This window comes from Conger conger, chromosome 18 (assembly GCF_963514075.1).
Source record: "Conger conger chromosome 18, fConCon1.1, whole genome shotgun sequence".
Taxonomy (NCBI): Eukaryota; Metazoa; Chordata; class Actinopteri; order Anguilliformes; family Congridae; genus Conger; species Conger conger.
In genome coordinates this window covers 4,516,472-4,537,865 of record NC_083777.1, presented here as the reverse complement: position 1 = coordinate 4,537,865, position 21,394 = coordinate 4,516,472, and the positions used below count along the sequence as shown (strand labels likewise).

Genomic DNA, 21,394 nt, shown 5'->3' with positions numbered 1-21,394 from the left:
CAGTTGAATTAACGATTACCACCTTGTTTGTTTGGGCAGATGTGAGCACAGCAAATTCAACTGAATGTTGAATATGTTTTTGATGAACTTTTTTCCCGTTTTGTCAAAGAAAAGTGAGTACCTTCGTAGCCTCTGGTTTAACCGAGAGTTTGAGAGCAGAGGTACTCTCCATGTGTCCATTTGTGGAGAGAATTTGTTTTTTGTTTTTCTTTTTAAAACGTGCAAGGTTTTCTGTCCATCCTCCTTTCTGTCTCCCAATTCCACACATCATATAATCTTAACTGTGGGCTGCCAGAGATTTATAGTCTAGAGATAAATTACACACTGGACAATAACCTAGGGCAAAAATAGTCCCTTCCAGAAAAACTGAAGCGGCTGAATGTACAAATCATTTAGTCTGATGTGAAATGACAGTTAATTGACAGCCTTAGTGTTGAGTCTGTCAGGGCATTCTGACCCCTGTGTTGTTGATTCTATTTTTTTTTTTAGATCCTTTCACGAGTGCTTAAAACCCAGCCGTGTCCTTCTGGCTACACGTCCTGTTGTTGTTTTGGTGGCCATAAATCCAGCACAAAATATTTCTGTTAGTCCCAGACTTGTTTTAGCAGGCCTGCCTGCGCCCAGAGTGTGTTCTAGACCCCTGAGGGCCCCTAGTGCTGGACCCAGAGTGTGTTCAATGCCCCTGGTGCTGGAACCAGAGTGTGTTCTGGCGGCCTGTAGCGTTAGTTGTTAAGGTAAATGACTGGGACACGCAAGGTGGGTGGTTCTAATCCCATTGTAAGATCTGCACAGCCGTTGGGCCCTTAACCCTGCATTGCTCCAGGGGAGGATTGTTTCCTGCTTAGTCTAATCAACTGTACATCGCTCTGGATAAGAGCATCTGCCGAATGCCAATAATGTAATGTAGTGTGTTCTACACCCCTGGTGCTGGACCCAGAGTGTGTTCTAGACCCCTGTGGGGCCCCTGGTGCAAAATGAAGGAGGGCCTCCTCTGTTTTGTATTCTAGTTGAGGCACTTGTTCTGTGTGTTGCGGTTCATGGAACTGGGATTCATGGGTCATTGCAACGTTGAGACAATTATAATTCATTTTGGGATGCCAGTCAACTATAAATAACCAATAGTATGTTTAAAAAAAGTAATAAAAAAAAAAAAAAGAAGTCCTGCTATGGTTTCTTTATGTCAGTTTCTTATTTTAATTCTTCACCGACCGCGGTTCGAAAAGTGATGAACCCCAGTGTCAGAACACAGGCACGTTATTTTTAAACGAATGTTTCGGTTCCTGCCTTCATTCCAAGCTGGGCCAGCTGCTGGTTTTGGAGCGCTGCCCCGGGCCTGTCCGTGGGGAATGCAGGATAGAGACGTTTACGTGCGTAAATATATTCCGCTCTTCTGGAGACGGATTCCTGGTTGTCACGACGGCGCGTTTGGCCCTGAGTGAGTCGTGGAGGGGGGGCGGGGGGGTGGGGATGAGGTCGTCGCTCTCTCGTTTGAAGTCTGAAACTCACACCTGCCCATTTTGACTCACTGACTCATCTCTTCACACTGCACCTTGACTCCACTGCAGGAAGAGCCTGATCCATTGCCATTGGCCATTTTTAGCCCCTTGTTGTACTTTGAAGTCTAATCTAGTTGCAGTTGTATTTGTATTTGTATTTATATTTATATTGTATTTGTATTGTCTCGCTACTTTAGTTAGTCCTAATTCCTTACTTGGCCTATTTGCCATGTGCACTGGAAATGATGCTCATGGCTGTACAACTTATTCGTTGTGACGGTCTTTGTGAATGGCAGCTTATCCGACCCCTTCTTTAGCTTGTTCTAATGACCTTGATATGTACTTTTTTGTATGTCGCTTTGGATACAAGCGTCGGTAATGTAATGTTCCCTGTTGTTTGAGTGTTTACCGTCTCAGTGGTGTTAATCTCAGGCCCCACGGGGCCGCCGCGATATGCCAGACACTGGAACCGTTCTGAGGCCCCGTCGTTTTCGTGGAAGCGTTGTTCCCCCCCTCCCCTCCGCTCCGGGCGTTTGAAAAGTGACGCCGGCCCTTTAAGGTGAGACGGGGATGCTCTCTCTCTGCGTGTCGAATGCCTCTCTCTCAGCGCGGCCCTAAATCCAGACCAGGCCGCAAATAAAGATCAAAGGCACAGGCCGCGGCCCTGGGATACCGAGCGCTCCTGTCGGGATAAATCAGACTGCTCCCCCCCCGTCAACAACCTGCCTCTCGCACTCGCTCCCTCAGCCCCGAAACCCTGGCCCTGTCTTTCCTCCAGGGCCGTTCCCCCGGGGGTCACTCCTGGCTTAAAATACTGTGCAGACCCGGCCCTGCCCCACGCCCTCCTCCACCACACCCACAATGCACCCTGATCGGCTCCCGCAGGAGAGTGCTGCTTTCCCCAGGTGCTCTCTCAGAGCGTAAGCAACACACCTGTAGCTAGTGCTGAGCACAGTTCACTGCAGTGAGTGTGAGTGCTTAGCACAGTTTACCGCTGTGTTGTGAGCTCAGCAGTTTAACGCTGTGTTCGGTGAGCTCAGCACAGTTTACTGCTGTGTTCTGAGTGTTTAGCACAGTTTACCGCTGTGTTCTGTGAGTGTTTAGCACAGTTTACTGCTGTGTTGTGAGCTCAGCAGTTTACTGCTGTGTTCTGAGTGTTTAGCACAGTTTACCGCTGTGTCCTGTGAGTGTTTAGCACAGTTTACTGCTGTGTTGTGAGCTCAGCAGTTTAACGCTGTGTTTAGTGAGCTCAGCTCAGTTTAACGCTGTGTTGTGAGCTCAGTACAGTTTAACGCTGTGCTCAGTTTAACGCTGTGCTCTGTGAGGGTAGGGGTTAAACGAGGCCCCGCTCCTGGCTCAGCAGTCAATTGACCTGTTTGTTCAGCTGTGATTCTGGCACCCCCCCACCCTCCCCTGCCCTCGGTTGCGGTGGCGGTCAGACTCCCCGACCCCACGCGCCGGGTCAGCCAGCCCGGATTAGACGGCGCGGGGAGGCGGCCCTGTAATTACCCCACCCCCCGCTGCGAGGGCCCTGTGGCGTGTGCGGTCAGACGCTTCCTGCTGCGCGCTGCACCTCCCGTAGAGCGGCAGAGCGGCCGGCTAAAAACAGCCCCCACATCTGCGCCGTGCGGGGGGCGGCTGCTGTGGCCCGGCCGGGAGGCCGCACAAACGCCCCCGTCGCTAGGCAGCGAGTGCTAAGCTCTGGGCCTTACACCGTACACTGTAATGCGCGCTGACAGGAGCAGCATCTGTTTATACTGTTTAAAATCCCAAAGGCTGCTTTTCACACTCTTTTCTGCTGCGTTCCATTTAGGGTGTGGGCTTCTGTTCTAGTCTGGTCCTCTAACACCTCTAACACATCACACAGTGACAAAATGGCCACCCTTCACAGTTGGCATTTGTATAGCACTTTTATCCTTTTAAGCGCTGTACAATTGATGCTTCTCATTCACTCATTCCCACACACTCACATACCAATGGCGATTGGCTGCCATGCAAGGCACCACCAGCTCGTCAAGAGCATTTGGGGGTTATGTGTCTTGCTCAGGGACACTTCGACACACCCAGGGTGGGATCGAACCGGCAACCCTCTGACTGCCAGATGACCTCTTACCTCCTGAGCCAATGTCTCCCACACAGCTCACTCACAGGCTGATGGGATGAAGACTTCACTACAGTTCCTGGTTTGTAAATTTTCCCGTGATATAGATGGCACTGTTCTTAAATACAGATGCTACATAGATGTTGTGCTACCAAATACACACGAGAGCATTCTGTGAGTTGGAAGCAGCCCAGGAGAGTGGCTTCTTTGCAGAGCAATGGTCTCTTGCTTTGACACAATGGCTAGGCCACTTAACGAGGCAGAGCATATAACCCAAGGCTTTTATTTTGAACTGGTTAAAGCAAAAGCATTTCTATCCTAAGTGTTTGTGTGTGCGAGTGGGAGAGTGAGCGAGAGATAGCATTCCGTGTAAAATTAGAGGGGATAATGTGAAAATGTCTGCCAAACAGACATTTAGCCACGTTGTGTGGGGAAGAGGTCTCCTCGCTGCACAATAATATTGGGCGGGATAGGAACTTGCAGGGGTCTTGATAGATAGGTTTGAGTTGATGGGATTAATACTCCCTGTCACCAGGGGCCTGTTCCACAAAGGAGGATTTCAGAGTTAGCTAGATAAATGCACAGAGCAAAACCCGGAGCAGCTCTTTTTAATTCAGTCCATGTTCCAGATTTGGGCAAGTTCTGGGTTTTACTCTGCAAATTTCTCCGGCTAACTCTGTAATCCTGTTTATGGAACCAGGCCCCAGGTGAGTTTAGCTTTACAAAACCAGGGAAGGGGCTGTAATGTAGGAACAAAAAAAGAGAATGAAAATCTCCCTACAGCACAATGTTTCCCAGGTACGGTGCAGTCCGTGAGTACGGAAAACAAACAGGTGAAATAAAACAATCAATACGTGGTTAAAGTGCAGACCTCCAGGTTTAAGTTGTTTTCAGTGGTAATTTCTCAAATTACTTTTGGTCCCCTAAAGTTGTGGGGGGGGGTTTATCTATGTATAAAAAGGGCTGTAATTCCTCCATGGTTCACCCAAAAAGGAGGTTTTATTTAAACTGTGAGTACAAAGCCAAAACAAAACAAAAAAAAGTGTTGCTGTCCAAATACTGATGGACTGCACTGTATAATGTTGTGTATAAAACATCACAGGGCATTTTAATGTTCAATTCCATTCATGGTTTTTATTTAAAACATTCATGTCCCCTGTTATTACATGTAGTATGTAGCCCAGATGTCCTTCTGCATACACTGAATATAGACCACATCCTGTACGCAAACTGATGCGTCAGACACACAGAAACTACTGATCAATAAATACTTTACAAAAATAATGCAAAGGGGGTTTCTTTTTTACAGCAAAAGTGGCCTGGAACAGAAATAAAATGATATAAGAAAACAACAGGCCTGCAGATTACTTACTTTTAAGTGGTGCATGCTAAATAAACAAGCATATAACCTTACCTTGGAACCTGTATATTCAAGTCAAGTGAATGCACTGGGGCAAGATCAACCATTTTTAATTTAAATTGAATTTAACAAAACATAGTCTCCCTGTAAAACTGTATTGAACTTGCAGGACAAGCAATGTGCAGACTGACTGACTGGTTATTCAATGTACCACACCTCATCTGAGAAGGTTATACAAAATGGCCGTCACAGCGTTCCCCTGTGACTGTGTGAGAACTGCCCTGGAAACAATACATTAACATCACAGCTGAGACGTTATTGGAAACATCACTCCATTTGCTCATGAGGGCAGCCCTCATGTTACACCATGACGTCATCTAAAATTTGCACTACACAGACGAAGCCAATGGTCGCCGTCCAAGAAGGTCCTTGGCAAGTTTATTTTCCCTTCGTGCAGCGCAAATTAAAACGATCCCTCCCTTTGAAGTCCGCCCAATGACTGACATTTCAAACGAGTCTTTTTCCGCAGAAGAATTGTAATAAAGTCTGCATACAGTTTTGCTTTGAAAGAGTTATGAAATTACAATATGAGGACCGTGCTTTGTCATTGTCAGTGAAGCCAACTGGAGTTCCCTTTTCGCTGTCGGTGAGAGGAACTTAAATTAAACTGGGCGAAACCGGGGGGGGGGGGGGGGGGGGGGGGGGAGCTATGGAATTCTGGGTAGAGTCCAAAGAACAGTCCCGGAGCCCAAACGTCGCGCCCGTTTTGCCGAAATTGTCCGTGTCGAACGCGGGCGACTTCACGCGCTAGGCTCACGCCTCAGGTCAGAACTCCCTGGCCTCCTCGAACTGCTTGTAGTAGTCCTCGTCCGGGGGGTTGTCGACGCACCCCTGGCCGTTGTTGGGCGGCCTCGCCCGGTGGTAGCGGCTCCAGTCGCCCTTGCAGACGATCCAGGGCAGCACGTCCACCTTGTAGTGCAGGTCCTCGGAGAACTCGGTGCTGATGAGGTTGGGCGAGCCGGCGCCCTTCCCGCGCGTGACCAGCCGCATGCCGTCGTCGTAGCAGCAGTGCTGCGAGGCCAGGGTGGTGGACTCCAGCGTCAGCGCGGAGCGCACGCAGTAGCGCGCCGTGGGCTTGTAGATCTCCAGGCGCTCCTTGGGGCCGCTGGCGTCCTTCCAGCGGAAGTGCCGGCCCGAGGCGGGGTCCAGGATGTCGGCCGAGCCGTAGGCCACCTCCGTGGGGTAGGAGCAGGGGCAGCCGGGCAGGTCGGAGGTCACCTTCAGCAGGTACTTCTTCAGGAACTCGCTCCTGCAGTTCATCCAGCGCTCGCAGCTGTCCGTGTCTGCGAAAAAGGGAAAACGGTCACCGTCTTCGCTCCGTATAACCAAGGTCATTCTGGGCCAGTAGGTTGTCGCGCATACATTCAACATTTCACATGAATGGTGAAAAGGTATCTTCACTTCTGAGAACCATACAAACAGACCTGGGTTGTATGCATTGAATTCAAATCAATGCATACAATACAATATTACTTTACCCATCCTTCATGGGGAAAATCGAATTCTGGGCCAGTATTATTGTCATATATTGATTCAACATTTAGCACAACAATCATTCCACAGTCAAAGTCACTTAGATCACACTTCTTGTCCGTTCTGACATTTGAACCTTTTGACCTTGTCTGCATGCTTTTAAGCATTTAGTTGCTGCCACATGATTGGCTGATTGAGTATTTGCATTAACAAGCTGGTGTACAGGTCTACCTAATATAGTGCTCACTGATTGTATGTTATTACCCCCGCCACAGTTCAAAGTAGCATTGGAGTAACAGGAATTTGTCTCCTGTCTCCCCTTGAAGGTCTACCGATGAAAGCTATTGTGAATTATCCGGGTATCTTTCAGAGCTATGGAGCAGTCCATAAGTATTTGGACAGTGACATTTATGTTGTTTTTGCAGTACAAAGCGGAAACAACAACAAAAAATGTGTCACTGTCCAAATACTTACGGATTTCACTGTAAATGAATGTTTTCTTCAGTTTTGTTTGCGTGTAAGGTAAGAGGGTAATGGAGCAGAGTGAGGCAGGAGGCTTTGTGCGTCTGGGTGTGTTTGTGGGATTGGGAGCGGGGGGAGAGGAGATTCCGACAGTGCCGTGCCTCGCTTTCCTGTCCCTCTGGCTTTCATCTTTCCCTTGGAATGTGGAATGTCACACGCCACAGAACTCAGGAATGCCGAGAGCTTCTGGAATTATATGGTGCTTTGGACGGATGCAGATGTTGTGTGTGTATGTGTGTCTTTATGTTTGGTGGCGTGAGTCCAGATGGAGTCCAGAAGACTAGTTATCTGGAAGCGTACATGTCCCGTGATAGACAAACAAGGGGAAAGGGATTGGGCCTTACCCACGCCAAAGAGTTCTGTGGCGTTGAACCCGTCAGTTCCAGCGAGGATGCTGACTTCTGTGGCTGCTGTCCTGAAGGCATCCTCGATTCCTGTGGAACATTCCAGAATTATATTTCTACAACAATGACAAACTAAACACCGCTCATGTTCTCAGGAAACATTATGGGTCAAAGAAACATCTTCTCCTCTATATACAGTGATTGCCTATAATGGAGGAGACTGACCAATATTTTGCTAGTCGCTTTGCTCGCCTACACACACACACACACACACACACACACACACACACACACACACACACACACACACACACACACACACACACACACACAAACACATACATTGTCACACTAGAGCAGAAGCACAGAGATACTGACACACACACACACACAGGAGAGAGAACACAGACACACAGGAGAGGGAGAACACACACACACGAGAGCAGGAACACAGAGACTGTACTGACACACACACTCACACACAGGAGAGGGAACACAGACCAGACTGACACAAACACTCGCGCACAAACACACACACACACACACAGGAGTGGAAACACAGACCAGACTGGCGCGCACACACACACACACACACACACACACTGACACACTAGAGTGGGAGACACTCACACACTCACACACACACTCGCACTCACTCACACTCACTCGCACGCACACACTGACACACTAGAGTGGGAGACACACTCGCACTCGCACACATTGACACACTAGAGTGGGAGACACACACACTCACTCGCACTCACACGCACACATTGACACACTAGAGTGGGAGACACACACACTCGCACTCACACGCACGCACACATTGACACACTAGAGTGGGAGACACACACACACACACTCACACACATACACACGCACTCGCACTCGCACTCACACGCACACATTGACACACTAGAGTGGGAGACACATACACACACACACACACACATACACACACACACCTGGGCAGCCTGGCATGTCGCAGGTGCGGGACTCGGTGGCTGTACAGGCGTAGCCACATGACCTGGTCCTCTTCTGGTTCCCGTTGCCACAGGAAACGCTGCATGCTGACCAGGAACTCCAGTCCCCATCTCCGTCAATGTAGTCTGGAGGGAAGGGGGAGAGGAGGAGAGGGGGAGAGGGGGAGCGAGGTCAAGGTTAGCCACCAGCAAATCATCAGCATACCTCTGGAACTGGCTCTCACAAGACTGGGGCACTGCCTGGCCCCGTCTGCACATGTGTCAACGAATAACCGACACAGACAGATAAAGACACACAAACATACACACACCAGACTCTTTCACATCCGCATCAATTCACACTTCTTATTCCTCTATCCCTGTGAGGACTGCTTTCTGATTCCTGTCCTGCATTCCTGTTTGGTGACTGGGCGACATGACTCAGTGCAGGAAGTTCACTTCACTGAACTGGAGCCCCATAACTAGAGCTGTAAAGTATGGAGGCGAAAGTCTCATTTCTCTGCCCCATAATGGCTTCCTTGACTTCCATTGGTCCAACTCTCGTCCTCATATTGACAAACAGCAATAACAGACTCCAAAGGCAATACAAATCTTAGAATCAAGACTAGATACTCAAAGCTTTCTTATAGCTGCAATAAGGAAGTGACTGAATACACCCGATTAATCAGAAACGGCGGAGAAACCAACTGCCCAATTACTTTTGATCCCATAAAATGATGGAACTGTATATCAAAGGGATGTCATTCCTACATGGATCACCCAATATGGATGTACATGTATACCTTCAAATTAACGGTGACAGTCAGTCTGAACTTTTATCTCGTTTCATTTCAAACGCAATGTACTGGAGTGCAGCGCCAAAAGAACAGAAATTTGTATCACTGTCCAAATACTTATGGACGGCACTTTATAATGGTAGAGTGCACACTGATGCAGTCTGTTTATTTTGTGAAGGAAACACTTAATCCGTGCTGGCGGATAAAACAACAGCAGCCCAGCATTTACTGACAGAAACATCAATCACAGTCTGACATAAGAGGGAATCCTCCAGTGCTGAGAAAAAAGGAACTGAATTTATCCTTGGACAGATGTCATCCCAGATTTGATAGAAGCACAGCGAGTGCAAATATTCCGTATGAAAAAAGAAAATGATAATCCAAAATGACATGCCTTTTTTAAATTGCCGTGTAAGAAATGGTGGGGATATTCGGAAACAGAAACAGCTGCAGAAAGTCCACTGGCTCACATTAAAATAAGACGGTCAACAGATAAGACATCCAATTATGTTAGCAAATTATATTTGTTCTGCCAGGAAAATCAATTACTTTTGATTTCAAAGTTATTCTTGCTGACACTGTACCAAATGTAATCACAGTTTAAACCTTGAATTTTTATTTAATTTGGGTTCCTCTCTTTAGACTTACATTTTTTATGAGCCTCCCCCACTGCAAACTGTTTCATTGATATGATTATATCTTATTCAACAATATCTGTCCATGTAATATTATTACAGATTTGATATCTGCTCCAATTAAACTATTTCTATGCAGGTAACATTATTGCTTTTTTATGTATAATTCCTATAAAACCTGACACTAAAATGTCTGCTGCAGTTCTATACACTGAACGCAGCGTGTATAAGTGTGGGAACATTGCGATCAATAATCATTACTTAATTACTTAATGTAGATTACCGAGGAGGAGAAATTTGGTATTTGCTCTTTTGCCCTTCTGTTACTGTGTAAAGCAGCTTTGAGTTTTGAGTGATGAAAAAAGTGCTGTCCACATGCAGTTGATTTGATTTCATTAATAATTAATTGACAAGAAGGCTCTTTCTGCAGGATGAGAATACTGGCCCTGTTAAACTGGTGTTCTTCGTCATGATGACACATGAATCAGGGCCAGAGATTGGACAGTGACCACCCTACTTATCACACTTAAGAAGCATGCTGTTGATGGCATGATGGATGCAGGGAGCAGGACCAGCTAATGCAGGGGCCTTGTTGGCCTTATGCTCCCAGCCTGGACCCGGAGAGGAGCTTCACAGGCACCAGGCTCAGCACAGATGGGGTCGTATGCAATCAGAGCTGGCGGGATGAGGACCTGGGGCCCAGCTTTAATGGCGGCGGTTGTTTCCGTGGAGATAAGCCCGTGTGATTAAGAGAGGATGGAGGAACGCCATGACATCACCTCCGCAGCACGGTCGCAAGTGTGGGGGATTGCTGAGGCTCCGGTTTTCAGGAAATACACACACACGCTCTCTCTCACTCTTGCTACACACTCACCGTACTCGGTGGGGCCCTTGCCGGCCCCGCCCGTGGCCCCGCGCCGGTCCCAGTCCCCCAGGGGCCGGAGGAAGTTGCTGTCGTCGGCGCCGCTGTCGTAGGGGAGGTCCTGGTTGTCGGGGCGACTGGAGCGCTGCCACCAGTTCCTCCAGTCCGGCGACGCCCAGCTCGGCTTCGCCTCCTTCCGCCGCCCCTTCTCTGGCCCCGCCCCCTCCAGCCCATCCACCACCTCGATGGTCACCTGAGGGTCACAGGGCACCTTTCAGACGGGGTCACCTGACCCCCCGGACCAGTGTGCAAAGGCCCGGGGTCACATCCCAACCCATTGATTAGGCTACAGCCTAATTCGGAGATTGACAGCAGCTGGTCTTGGACTATCTAGTCATGGAGGGACCAGCTGTAAAAGCCTCTCACTTTCGCTGTGTGCTGCTGATTGACGTGGAATTGCATCAATAAAATCCCTCATTTTACTTTCAATCTGCATTTCTGGTTGTGTCATGTTTTGGCGCTGAGATCGTCAGATGAATTGGGGGCTCGTCTGGGATATTTATGAACTTGAAATTACCAGCTACCAATTGATTTAAAAACTTGTGCAGTTTTTTTTTCTACAGGGTATAAACTCCAGTACTTACAAACCTGGAAAAGCTTGTATGCATTAAACTAAATAAGTTGGTTTTGTGTTTTTATTCAGGCAGCAGAGCTGTGGGTTTGGCAGCGTTGCGGGTCACCTGAATGTTTGGGTTCTGCCCGTTGTTGTCGGCCTTGGAGAGGTCAGGGAAGTTGTGCAGGTCCAGCAGGAAGGCCCCAGGCCTGTCCCTCTGCAGGTCTCCCGCTGCACCCTGGGATTGCGTGCGCGGCTGGGAGGCCCGGTGCGTGGGGGCGGGGCGTCGGTCGCCGGGCAACAGCGGGTTGGAGGAGGAGGAGCCTCTCTCTGCGCTGAGACTGTTCTGTGGGAGGGAATGGAGAGTGTTTTAATGAAAGGGTCACGCACCGTTACCTTCTACTGCAACAGCTCAGATACTGTTCAAACTGGACTCTTGGGGGAGCAGTAGAATTTCTCACCATTGTCTCTAAATCTGCAGACACAGCGGCCCTCCCGGTCATATGTTAGACACCCCCGATCTAACATCCACTCACTCTGACCAGAAATGATGCAAACTCTGACCTCCCTCAGAAAAACAAAACCAAAAGCCCTCCAAACCCCAGGAGAAGATCAAAGCCATCGTGTGTCCTGCAAGAAGGCCACTTAGCAGGAGCAGAGTAATATTTCAGGACGACTCCAGTTCAAACGGCAGTGACCATGACCCTCCCGATCATAAATCCACCCACGGGTCTCCGGGGTCAGGTGGGGCCTGGGGAAACCAGGGTCACACAGTCGGGGATGGGTGGTGACCCCACATCACAAAACCAGGGGTACACCCTCTCCCCAAGGAGGGAGTCAACAACCACAACTGGGCTCAAGTGATGCGACACTCGTTTAATCCTTCCCAAACAGTTTCCACTCTTTATATTTACACCAGCCATCACTGTTTAATCCCTCTTCTCATTATTAAATTACCCCCATGAGCAGAGAGCCAATGCCCCAGGACTACTGTAGCCTGATTCATCAGTATGCTGTAGACCAAAACACTTACTGTACTGTGATTCAAACTAACAGACTCAAGGACAATGAGTACATTGTTCTCACACTTTTTATCTGTCTATATCCATCTCTTAGTCATCTTCAGTCTCCCGGTTTTTGTTGGAAGACATAAAACCATTATAATCCACTAGCAAGTGGACGTGTGATCTGCTGGTACAGACACTAGCATGCTTTAATTTTCAATCAAGGCTGATTACATTGTTCTTAACCTGTGGACAAATTTTAATAAATGAATAATTGTTATTTAGCTGACACTTATCCAAAGCGACTTACAGTTTATTAGACTCAGGGGACAATCCTCCCTGGAGCAATGTGGGGTTAAGGGCCTTGATCAAGCACCCAACAGCTGTACAGATCTTATTGTGGCTACACCGAGGCTTGAACAACCAACCTACCAGGTCCCAGTCATGTACCTTAACCACTAGGATACAGGCTGCCCCCTGTTGTGAGTACAAAAATGTGTATTGAGGTCCCAACATGGAAAACGCATTGTGAAACACAATTTCCCATGTTTTTTGTCAAGAAACGTCTTCAGGTCTTGGCCGGTTTAAGCCCTAGCTGTAATGCTCCCATGGGCCATTCCATAGTAACCAACGTTACAAATACAGTACACCTGCATGGCGAAGTCCCATAGAGACCGGCTGGGTTATTCGCTCCTGATGGTTACAGGAGCTTGTATCAGTCTCTATTATGTAGCTGTATAAAACATCATCACACAAATGTCTGGCGGCTGTAACGTCCGTTGCCATGGAATTTCCCGCGAGGCCCCCACAAGCTGGAGCAGTGCTGCGGGGACGTGTCGCGCGGTGTTGGCTGGCGGCGGTGTTCTCGCCAGTCTGCGCACGGACGTAAATACACACGACCGAGGACAGACGCGGCATGCGCTCCCTGTCATATAGAGCCAGCAATTACTCCCCATTTACACCGACATCTAAAAACAGCCAGCTGCCTGCTATACTTACACTGCAGACAGGTACACACATAGAGTAGACAGGCTGATCAAAAGGATGCCTCAATGTTCTTTATCCCCTTCTTCTCTTGGTGTGTGTGTGTGTCTGTGTGTGTGTGTGTGTGTGGATGTGTGTGTGTGTGTGGATGTGTGTTTATGTGTGTACATGCGTTCATGTGTGTGTCTGTGTTTATGTGTGTACAGGCGTTCATGTGTGTGTGCATGTGTGTGTGTGTGTGTGGATGTGTGTTTATGTGTGTACATGCGTTCATGTGTGTGTCTGTGTTTATGTGTGTACAGGCGTTCACGTGTGTGCGCATGTGTGGATGTGTGTTTATGTGTGTACATGTGTGTTCGTGTGTGTGTGCATGTGTGTGTGTACGCATTTATTTTTGGGGGTTTTACCCAAGTACTGAAAACTTGGAATCTCCCCTCTTATGTGTGCTCGCTGGTTGCCGACAAAGTTTCAATTCGGCCACTTAAAGTGTCGGCCGCTTATTGTAATTTTAGAGGGCAAATTACACCTCATATATAACAGCACTAAAAGGTTGTAAAAGAAAACGGCTACATTTACAACATGAAATATGCACATATGAAATTAGGCAATCTTCATGACCTAAAGACCAACAGCCATTTAGATTTTAGTTTGAAAGTGCGATAGGAACTTTCATCCCCCGGGATGGTACGTCATTTTAGTTAATAGATTGCAGGGTGACCTATGCACCTCTTCTGACTGTACGTGGGGTGCGGTTGAGTCATGGGGACATCTATGGAGGCATCTATGGAGACAGGTCTCCAATCTGCATGCAATAAAGCTTCCCCTTCAGTCTGCTCCTCCATTGACCCTGCTGCGGCATGCTCAGGGCCTCGGGGGTTACGCAATCCAAAATGTGGCAGCACCTCAGAGCATAAAAGCATGCAGACACGTTCAAGAGTTTTAATTGTTTGTTCAGACCCAATATCACAACGGGAAGGAGTTGTGATCTAAGTGACTTTGACCGTGGAATGATTGTTGGTGCCAGAAAGGGTGGTTTGAGGATCTCATAAACTGCTGATCTCCTGGGATTTTCTACGGAGTCTAGGGAGAATGACGCGAAAAACAAAAAACATCCAGCTAGCGGCAGTCATGTGGGTGAAAATTCCTTGTTAATGAGACAGTAACTCAAATAACCACACATTACAACCGTGGTATGGTGAAGAGCTTCTCTGAACATACAACACATTGAACCTTGAAGTGGATAGGCTATAGCAGCAGAAGGCTACACCAGGTTCCACTCCTGTCAGCTAAGAACAGGAATCTAAGGCTACAGTAGGCACAGGCTCACCAAAACTGGACATTTGATCTATGGATAACGTCACAAAACACACATCATTTCATGCTGGTTCCATGAACATGACAATGAGTTCAGTGCACTCCAATGGCCTCCACAGTCACCAGATCTCAGTCCAATAGAGCACCTTTGGGATGTGGTGGAACAGGAGATAAATGAATGTGCAGCTGACAAAACTGCATGATGGGATCATGTCAACATGGACTGGAATCGCTAAGGAATGTTTCCAGGCTGAATCCATACCATGAAGAATTCAGGCTGTTCTGGGTGCAACGGGAGGTCCCAGTACTAGAGGGGTGGTCACAGGGGTCTACAAAATACTGCCTTTTACAAAATTGATAAATGAACCTGCTTACATCAGTGAGCCTCCAGTATCTGAACAGATAATAAAGGCAGAAGGGGAAAAAAGATACATCCTATAAAAGGAGGCACCTCGTGTTTCTGCATAGTTTCCACATGAATCCACAGACACCCTTCGCTCCTGCACTCTTTCATTCGGCTTTATATTACATGTACGTACGGGAATGCAAACTTTGCCCTCCGCTTCTCCTTTGATCTTTTTCCTGAAGCATCTGAACTCATCTTTCACACTTTCTCGTGTCTTGGGGGGGGGAATTCTGCGGCTGCGCGTCGGGTTTCAGGGTTAAGAGCTGCCGGTCTCCGGGAGCGCCTACGGACGGTCACCTGTTTCACTCCAGCGTGTGGGCGTTGCACCATACGGGGTGACCAGGTCTACCTCTGCAGCAGCAAGGTCATGCAGCTTGATCATGTGACACACGATCACGTGATACATTTTTGTCAACCACATGGACACTGCACAACCTTGCTGCTGATTGGCTATCAACACCCAATAGATAACCGGCAATGCTTTTTCCCCATCATGCACCCCACATGGCCTCTGAAGTTTGGACGCTTATTCCTGCATTAGGAATAATGAATTAATTAGTAAAACGGAATACGCCACATGGTTGCGGTGATCCTTATTGCATTTGACAGCAATCATTGCAGTATGTACCCCATCCCTAGTTACACAGTTACAAAGAAACAAAAAAAGACCAAACTGCTTTGCCAATGGTACCACTACAATTAGACATTCCCAAAAAATGACAGAATTTTATATGTGCCATGGGATATATTCTATAGTCAACTGGAAAATACCCAGGATTTATTTTGTCTGGTCATCATGAGGTGGCTTCTATTATTACATTACATTTACATTACAGACATTTTATGATTCCCTTATGTATGTATCCTAATGTACGCTTCTTTTAGAAAAAAAGGTAAAACACCAACACCAGGAATAAGGCCAGTGATGTTTGAATTCTTAAGGTATTGTTGTATTGTATTAGATATTGTATTGTTGTACTTGGGGTATTCTAGCTGCCAACCGTGGTATGCTAGTTTGTAAGTTGATGTACTCTTCAAGGGTTCCAATTGTATCTGTATGGTCACACTAGGACCTAGAACCGTACTGTCCTCTAGGGTTCTCTTCATACTTGTCCCTGTGTTCAATCTGCACTTCCTTGTACGTCGCTCTGGATAAGAACGTCTGCTTAATTCCTTGTAATGTAATGTAATAATGTAATGAATACAACTAAAGTCGTAACCCAGAATGCAGTGCTATGTTGACATGTTGGCATGCCCTAGGCAGCTCAAGGCCAAAAGTGTAAAATGCCAAAGCAATGCGAGCTACCGTCCCAGACCTGCTCGAGTCAAACACAGCTGAGCTGCACATCACACACACCAACCGCCCCAGACCTGCTCGAGTCAAACACAGCTCAGCTGCACATCACACACACCAACCGCCCCAAACCTGCTCGAGTCAAACACAGCTCAGCTGCACATCACACACACCAACCGCCCCAAACCTGCTCGAGTCAAACACAGCTGAGCTGCACATCACACACACCAACCGCCCCAGACTTGCTCGAGTCAAACACAGCTGAGCTGCACATCACACACACACCAACCGCCCCAGACCTGCTCGAGTCAAACACAGCTGAGCTGCACATCACACACACACCAACCGCCCCAAACCTGCTCGAGTCAAACACAGCTCAGCTGCACTTCACATTCAAGAGGGTCAAGAGATGCGTTAGCTGTGTAATCGATTGCTTTTACCGATCCATTAAGTGTGGAGTGACAATGAAAACCGCCCTCTGCACTATTAACCTTTTCTGCCATCCGATACAAAACCCCATTCACATCCACTGGTTGCTCCTGGTTGTGTTGACGAGGGTGATGCTCACATATGGAAATGTGGGGCTTTCTCCGGAAAGGTCTGAAGCTAACGGCCACGGTGTGAATTCTCACCTCGCGGCTCAGGGCCAATAAACAACTTCAAAGCAGCCAATGTGCAGCACTTCGGTCCTCTGACTGGTCAGAACTTCATGCCTTTCCTTCAAATCATTCTTAAGGTGGTAGAGGTGGATACAATTGCCACCATGTCTTTCACATTACCGTTTAATCCTCCTCTGTCTGTCTCTTCACTTAATTTTTCCTTTCAACTACTGTGTCGCCAGAATTTTAAAAAAGAGTGAGAAAATAGTTACACATGTTTAAGCACACTGCAGCACTTTAATGACCAAGACAAATAATCCCGCTATGTCTCTGATTATCCCCTATTCTACTGTAGAATTATTATTTTTATTTGTATATATTTTAGCCCTCGCTCTTCTCTCTCACTTTGAAATGGCCAACTGCGTTTGTAGCTCCGGCTCATTGTTACTGCCACTGTAGGTTCAGTATTGGTTCCCTAACAGTTAACCCTTAAAGACTAGTGTTTCCCCTGGATGTACCACAGACACCAATTTACAGATTAGGCACCTTAGGTTTCATTCAATATTCAAAATCTGATCGACCATGATATGGTGAATCAACTCTAATGTCAGATTTGGCCTATGTGTGATAGTGATGGACATACACGAGCTCACAACGATTCACAACAGTCTTCCATGCAACGAGAAACGTGAAATAAAACTTTAACAAACACCGCCCCCAGCGGTAGATTTGTGAAAAAGTTGCTGGCGTTTTTCCAAAGCTTCTTGGAGTTCTACCTTTTGAGTCACCGTTACTGTAAACATTCTGGTGGGCAAACCTTAAACTTTGCCCCGTTTTCAGATTGAGAGATTTCCTAAGAACTGTTTGTTCAACTGCTTTGCTGTCTTTTTACAGTAATGGATTCCCTTGACTTAACCCATAATACCCGCCACGTGTTTCCGCAATGCACAGCCTAGTGCATCGGCCGTATTACTGGTCTCTTCAAACCCGGTTTTCCGGTCCTATTTTTCAAAGACCACAATCGAATTTCAGGTACAGAACAGAACTGCTTTTAAGGTCATTTGACGCGTTTTCACTACTTAAAATAGTTGACACCGACAACAACATGTAGACTGTTTAACAAACCATTTTAAAATAGGTAGCCTATGAATAGCTATCTTAATCCATTCGTGTGGAAATATAGGCACATTTTAAAGCCTAGGCTACAACAAAGTCAAGCGTTCTACAACCGGTTTTAAAACACCACACGCATTTTGCATTCAATTCCACCCATTTTCACACTAAATTCATATCGCGTATCGGCCTACGTATAGCAAGATACATCGTGAAACTGATAGGCAATTAAAACATGTTTACACCAGTTTCAATTTACCGAAAATCACTTCCCATACAACTGCAACGTGACTGTGCTTAAACTTCGTTGAGCGCTCCTTGGCTAGTTGCGCGTCTGAGCTGCAGATTGTCCGGCCTTGGCAGAATTCCCCAACCCGAACAAAAACTTTAACTTTAACTTTTCTGAGGGCATGGTACCTTCGAATGTACCTCTGAGGACAGTGCGCACAAATCAGGGCAAGGAAAGTTGTCGACAATAAAGTGTGCGAAAAATGAATAAGTAAGATTGATCTAATGAGTATGCTAAACCTGCTTGGAATTGTGCAATTACAGTAAAATTATATCTGAAATCCTTCAGATTGACGTACAAAGCAATGCATATGCCACGCGACTTTGTGTTTAAAAATAGCCTAAACACCAAACCTACCTCCGGCAGCGACGTGCTTTGGTCTTGGTTCAAAGTCCCATTGCCCGACGGCAGCGGACTGCTCCGTAACACCGTGATGTGCAGAGTCAACAGAAGTAGTCCCAATAGCAATAGTATCTCTGCTGCCAGCCGAACCATCCTTTTCACCCGGCCGGTTTTGGGACCCTGCGCTGGAACAGGGGATGCACCACTGCCTCCCCCCGCTGCAGATGCTCCGATCTCCGGATCCGCCGCGGACGAGGAGCGGCAACACCACCGCGGAGCCACTTCGGGGTTAAAAAATTACTAAATTAAGGGGAAAAAAATGTGAAGAAATTGAATAAACACTAGCCTACTTTAATTTGGTTCTGGGGCCAAGCCCATGTGCTGAGGTGACGGCGCTCCTTAGTAATAATCTGATTTTGGGCTTGCATGTGCTCCAATTTAGAGTCAAATATTGATTGTGTGAAATAGGCTGTTTCCACAAGTATTTTTCAATATAAATAGGCTATTCAGCCAGAGAGTCACAGTGCCTATAGATCCAATGACATTCCAGTCGTTGAGGCTTCCTGTGGGACAGATTCTAAAGCTGCAATCCAATACTCGTTATTTAGGCCAGTTTATCAATATGAAACTACTCCTTTCCCACTTGAGAGTCCCATCGGCTGGAGCTCCAGAACAGCGCGGGAATATGCAGTTATGTGCACGGCAATAAATGACTATTGACAGGTTCAAGCAGCTAATTTTTCAAGGCAGAAAATTTTGTCCTTTAAGTCCAGGCAAATTTCACATGCACTTGATAAAGCGCCTTTCCGTTGTAGTCCTTTTCGATTTTTGCCACATTCTCTTCTGCCTCCTCGAGCGACTTTTTGTTAACGTATAAGCCCCACGTTTATCTCCCTATACTCTCTGTTGACATGGACTTGATGTGGACACATTGTAGATGTCTTTATGTCTTGCACAGCTGTAGTTTTGTAGTTTTCCTGTATCTCCTTATAAACTCTTTACCTTTTTATAAATAAATAAAAAACACAATTTTACATACAGTCCAGTTCTTGTGAGTTGTACTGCTCCGATAACGCACAAGTTATGAGTAGCGGCAATAGTTCAGTTCGTTGTGCAGAGAAGTCAGGTTGCTGGCGTGTGCTCGCGGTCGCTGCAACAAGGCTGCGCACAGTTGCAAAGCGCGCTTCCCTTTGCGCGCAGTAACGGCTCCTCTCAGTCACACACGCGCTGTTTGTGTACTACGAGTTCTGTCTAATGTTTTTATATACTCCCCTCCGCTGTCAAGTCCCCCCTCCCCCTGTATTTAACCCTTCAATAACCGGTTCTGCCGATTAGAATCTCCAGGCGCATCATCTCCAACCAAGTAAACACATTTTATTTAGCACTTGTATACCCCCCTCAGAACCAAAATTATCTGAATCATGACTACATGCACATGCAACTAGCCAGAGATTTTTCACCAAGAAAATGTAGCAATGTTTGATTCTTAAACCTGGTGTTTGAGTTCATTTATGCAATTCATTTTTGATCAAATTTGAAATCAGCATTATTGTTGGACAGAAATGTGCACGAAGTGAAGACAAAAAAAGCCAGACTTTTAAATGCAATCAGTAATGACACCCTATGTTTCAGACATGTTATTTAGAAAGGGTCAGGGCTTGGTGAACTTCTCCCCCTCAGGCTACAAAAGACTGTTAACCTGTTGCGCATTGCTCTGTTTCCCTGCGAAGCGTGAGGAGTAGCCCGACCAGTTTAATAGCCCGAGCTCGTTTGCATTTGTAGATTGCACTAGTCCTGCTCCAGACAGTGAAATGGCAAGAGGTACATAGCTCAACACCTCGGAAACAAATGGTACTCAATGTTTCAACACCTTAAAAAAAGGTTTATTGAGGGTTTCAAAGGACTGTAGCTTAAGGTTAAATACCTTGACGACTAGTCTTTCTAGAGCCATGGCACTTAAACAAATGGTGGATTATTTAGAGTTTTAGTCTTCATTGTTTTATTGCTATTCTTTCAGCCTATCCATGTCTTCATTTTGTCTTGTCAACAGATAAAGAAACAAAGAAACTTAAAGCTTCTAACTTGTAAAAGCCAAGGCCAATTGGAGGAGATTCAATGGGAATTATTTCAGTGACACTGATGCAGGTCACTGACGGGGTTTAAAAAAAAAAGTTTTTACTTTCTAGAGTAAGCACTTAAATGTACTGTTGGTTGAGCAAGATTAGGACTGTGTGATCTTTTGTCAAAGGGACATGGCTTTGATTTAGTCTTCTGAGAGGGGGGGACAGAAAGAGATTTACAGTGTGAGACATGCGTCCTAAATCCAAAATCTAGGCCAGCATTTTTTTTTTTACCAGTCCTGTTGCTTATTCCCCCCCCCCCCCCCCTCCCCCTCCGTGTATAGATTGATCTTCTTAAAAAGGACTCTGGTTCACCACATAATAGAAGTAAGCTGTTGTGTTGCATGACTGTTGCTCTGCAAGTTTGCATGTTCAAATGTGTGGCTGAAATTTGGGGGTAATATGACATAAATACTCTTAATGCTCAACTTTAACAGCCCACTTGCTGACAGACAAGAATAAAAGTTCCGGAAGACAGACTTGGAAACTCAAGACTTGGCTCAATATTTTGTGTCTTGTTAGCCGGTACTTTAAACCGAAGGCTAAGTCCAAATCTCTGGATTTGTGTTTTCCGGCAAATGACAAACATAAATCCATGTAAACCAAAGCTGACTATCGTCAAGATGAAAGATTATTATTCTTTTTTTGCAGAACACCTGTCTCAAACATGTTGGGCTGCCCGGCGTCTGTTCCACCTCAAAACC

The 21,394-nt window shown here is 46.6% G+C and overlaps 1 protein-coding gene across 2 annotated transcripts; it reads right to left on the bottom strand.

Annotated features, from left to right (window-relative positions):
* Positions 1-5,655: 5,655 nt before the first annotated feature.
* ism1 (isthmin 1) lies at positions 5,656-19,786 on the bottom strand. Of its 2 annotated transcripts, none has more exons than XM_061228223.1 (7): positions 19,610-19,786; positions 18,586-18,870; positions 11,353-11,571; positions 10,625-10,865; positions 8,322-8,465; positions 7,357-7,446; positions 5,656-6,300 (listed from the first exon to the last, which is right to left on the bottom strand). In XM_061228223.1, the coding sequence occupies exons 2-7, from the start codon at positions 18,721-18,723 to the stop codon at positions 5,783-5,785; spliced, it is 1,350 nt and encodes a 449-aa protein (XP_061084207.1). In that variant the 5' UTR covers positions 18,724-18,870; positions 19,610-19,786; the 3' UTR covers positions 5,656-5,782. The 2 variants fall into 2 exon arrangements, with proteins under 2 accessions (XP_061084207.1, XP_061084208.1); XM_061228224.1 differs by having other exon boundaries at positions 18,586-18,851.
* Between the last annotated feature and the right edge of the window lie 1,608 nt (positions 19,787-21,394).

What these genes read in the sequence shown, in the direction of transcription:
- ism1 (XM_061228223.1), bottom strand. Translation starts at nt 18,723, where the DNA reads ATGGTTCGGCTGGCAGCAGAGATACTATTGCTATTGGGACTACTTCTG. An exon ending in AAAGCACGTCGCTGCCGGAG is followed by an intron (nt 11,572 to 18,585) that starts GTAGGTTTGGTG and finishes TCCCTCCCACAG; the next exon opens with AACAGTCTCAGCGCAGAGAG. An exon ending in GGCAGAACCCAAACATTCAG is followed by an intron (nt 10,866 to 11,352) that starts GTGACCCGCAAC and finishes TGTGACCCTCAG; the next exon opens with GTGACCATCGAGGTGGTGGA.